Source organism: Eulemur rufifrons, chromosome 20, assembly GCF_041146395.1.
Source record: "Eulemur rufifrons isolate Redbay chromosome 20, OSU_ERuf_1, whole genome shotgun sequence".
NCBI classification, from domain to species: Eukaryota; Metazoa; Chordata; class Mammalia; order Primates; family Lemuridae; genus Eulemur; species Eulemur rufifrons.
This window is the reverse complement of record NC_091002.1, coordinates 26,064,006-26,065,989: the sequence shown is the minus strand read 5'-3', so window position 1 is coordinate 26,065,989 and position 1,984 is coordinate 26,064,006. Positions and strand designations below refer to the sequence as shown.

Below are 1,984 nucleotides of genomic sequence, written 5' to 3'. Positions count from 1 at the left end.
CCACCTAGTCTCTTTCTCCTATTTCCAAGTGCTCCTCCCATTAAGGCAGTGACGCCCCGTCGGGTTGAGAGGAAGCCATGGGCTTTCAGATCAAAGGATTTCTCAGGATCGTTCTACACTTGCCCCCCTTCTTCCCGGAGCAGGAGACAGAGACGTGAAGCTGGACTGGCACCAGCCCCCTCCTCCCAAGGAGTATTAAGCATGCGCGAGAAGAGGGTGGGTCCCAGCGGGGGGGCGGGCCCTAACGCTCTGGGGATAAAAGAGCGCGCCCCTCCCCCCTGGAGGGGCGGAGCAAGCGAGGAGCGCGCGGTGCAGCCCAGACGCATAGCCCCCCTAACCAAGAAGGCAGGCTGGGCGAGGGAGGAGGGATTCAGGAGCAAGGGAGGGGGCGTGTCCTCCGGCCACGAGGAGGGGCGTGTGCAAATGGGGGAGGGGTGCAGGTCTGTAGGAGAGGATGGGAGGTGTATCGGAGGGGGGCTGGCTGCTGGTGGCTGTGCGGGAGGGGGCAATGTGGGGAGGGGCTTGGATGTCAGAGAAGAGGTGGGGGTTGGGCTGCCTTGGGGTGTGTCTGCGGGGGAGGGGCATGTCTGGATTTGAGGGGGGATGGGCACGTCCAGGAAGGGGGAGGCTGCGCGGGAGATGGGGTGCCAGCCTCGGCCTCCGAGGGGCCCCAATACCTGATTCCTGTATGTAAACAGCTGGTTTGGGGGCGTGCGCGCCCCGCTGACGGTGGGCTCAGTAGGTGAAAACCAGGTCGGCGATGCTAGACGGGCGCCAGTCCCCTGCGATCATCTCGGTAACCTCGGGGGTGCAGTAGTCCGGGAACTCGAAGTGCGACGTGCCCGATGGGGGCGGCAGGTCCGGGTCGCGGTCCAGGGCGCTGCAGTCCAGGCCGGCGGGGCCCGCGGGCAGCCTGGACAGAAAGCCCAGCGGCTCCTCCCCTGACGCCACCGTCTCCTCTTCGCCTTCCTCCGCTGCTGCCGCCTCCTCCTCCTCTTCCTCCGGCTCCTCGTCCTCCGACGGTGTCGGGGAGGCAGCGGTGGCGGCCGCCCCCTCGCCCGACGGCCCTTGGGCACGCTCCGCTTGTCCCCGGGCGGCCCGTCCCGCCGGGACCATCCTCCACAGCTCCCGCCCGGGGGTCTCGACCAGGCGCACTTCCAGCAGCTCCTCGTCGTCGTCGTCCTCGTCGTCCTCGGGCGCCGCCGCGCCGCCCCCCAAAGGCCCTCCCGCCGCTCGGCGGCCCCCGCGGCCGGGCAGCTGCGACCCGGGCTTGAGCCGGCTGCCGCCACCGCCGCCGCCGGGGGGGCGGGGCCGCGCCTTGGCGGGCGCCCCCTTGCTCTTTTTGCGCGGCCGGTACTTGTAGTCCGGGTAATCCGCCATGTGCTTCAGGCGCAGCCGCTCCGCCTCCCGCACGAACGGGATCTTCTCCGAGTCCTGCAGCAGCTGCCAGCGGCGGCCCAGGCGCTTGGAGATCTCGGCGTTATGCATGTCGGGCCACTGGTCCATGATCTTCCGCCGCTCGTGCTGCGACCACACCATGAACGCGTTCATCGGCCTCTTGATGTGGCCGCTCGGGGTCTTGCACCAGCCGGGCTCGCGCGCCCCATCCTCGGCCGGCCCGGGCCCGGGGGGCGGCGGCCCGCCGTCCCGTTTGGCCCTCGCGCCCCGCTGCTGCACCATCGCGCCTGGGCCCGGGGCCGCTAGACGCCGCCGGGGGCCGTCCGCATCCTCCGCGGCTGGGGGTGGGGGAGGAGGCAGCGGCGACGGAGGGGCGGCCCCGCCCCACGGCTCGGCCCGGCCCCCGCGAGCTGGGGAGCAAGGAGCTGAGCGCTCGGGCCCAACGGACGGCGGGGGGAGAAGGTCAGCGGCGCGGTCTCAGGCGGGCTCGGCGCGCCCCCGCCGCCTCCGGCAAGTTGCGCCCCGGAGCACACCGCACATTGTTTTGCGAGGGCGGAGAAATCGCACCCCTCAGGCCCCCGCGGGC

The 1,984-nt window shown here is 71.2% G+C and overlaps 1 protein-coding gene across 1 annotated transcript; it reads right to left on the bottom strand.

Moving 5' to 3' along the window:
* Window positions 1-639: 639 nt before the first annotated feature.
* Window positions 640-1,680, bottom strand: SOX12 (SRY-box transcription factor 12). The gene has a single exon (XM_069496277.1). The coding sequence runs from the start codon at window positions 1,678-1,680 to the stop codon at window positions 736-738; it is 945 nt and encodes a 314-aa protein (XP_069352378.1). The 3' UTR covers window positions 640-735.
* Between the last annotated feature and the right edge of the window lie 304 nt (window positions 1,681-1,984).

Excerpts from the sequence above, each read along its gene's own strand:
- SOX12 (XM_069496277.1), bottom strand. The coding sequence starts at position 1,680 with ATGGTGCAGCAGCGGGGCGCGAGGGCCAAACGGGACGGCGGGCCGCCG.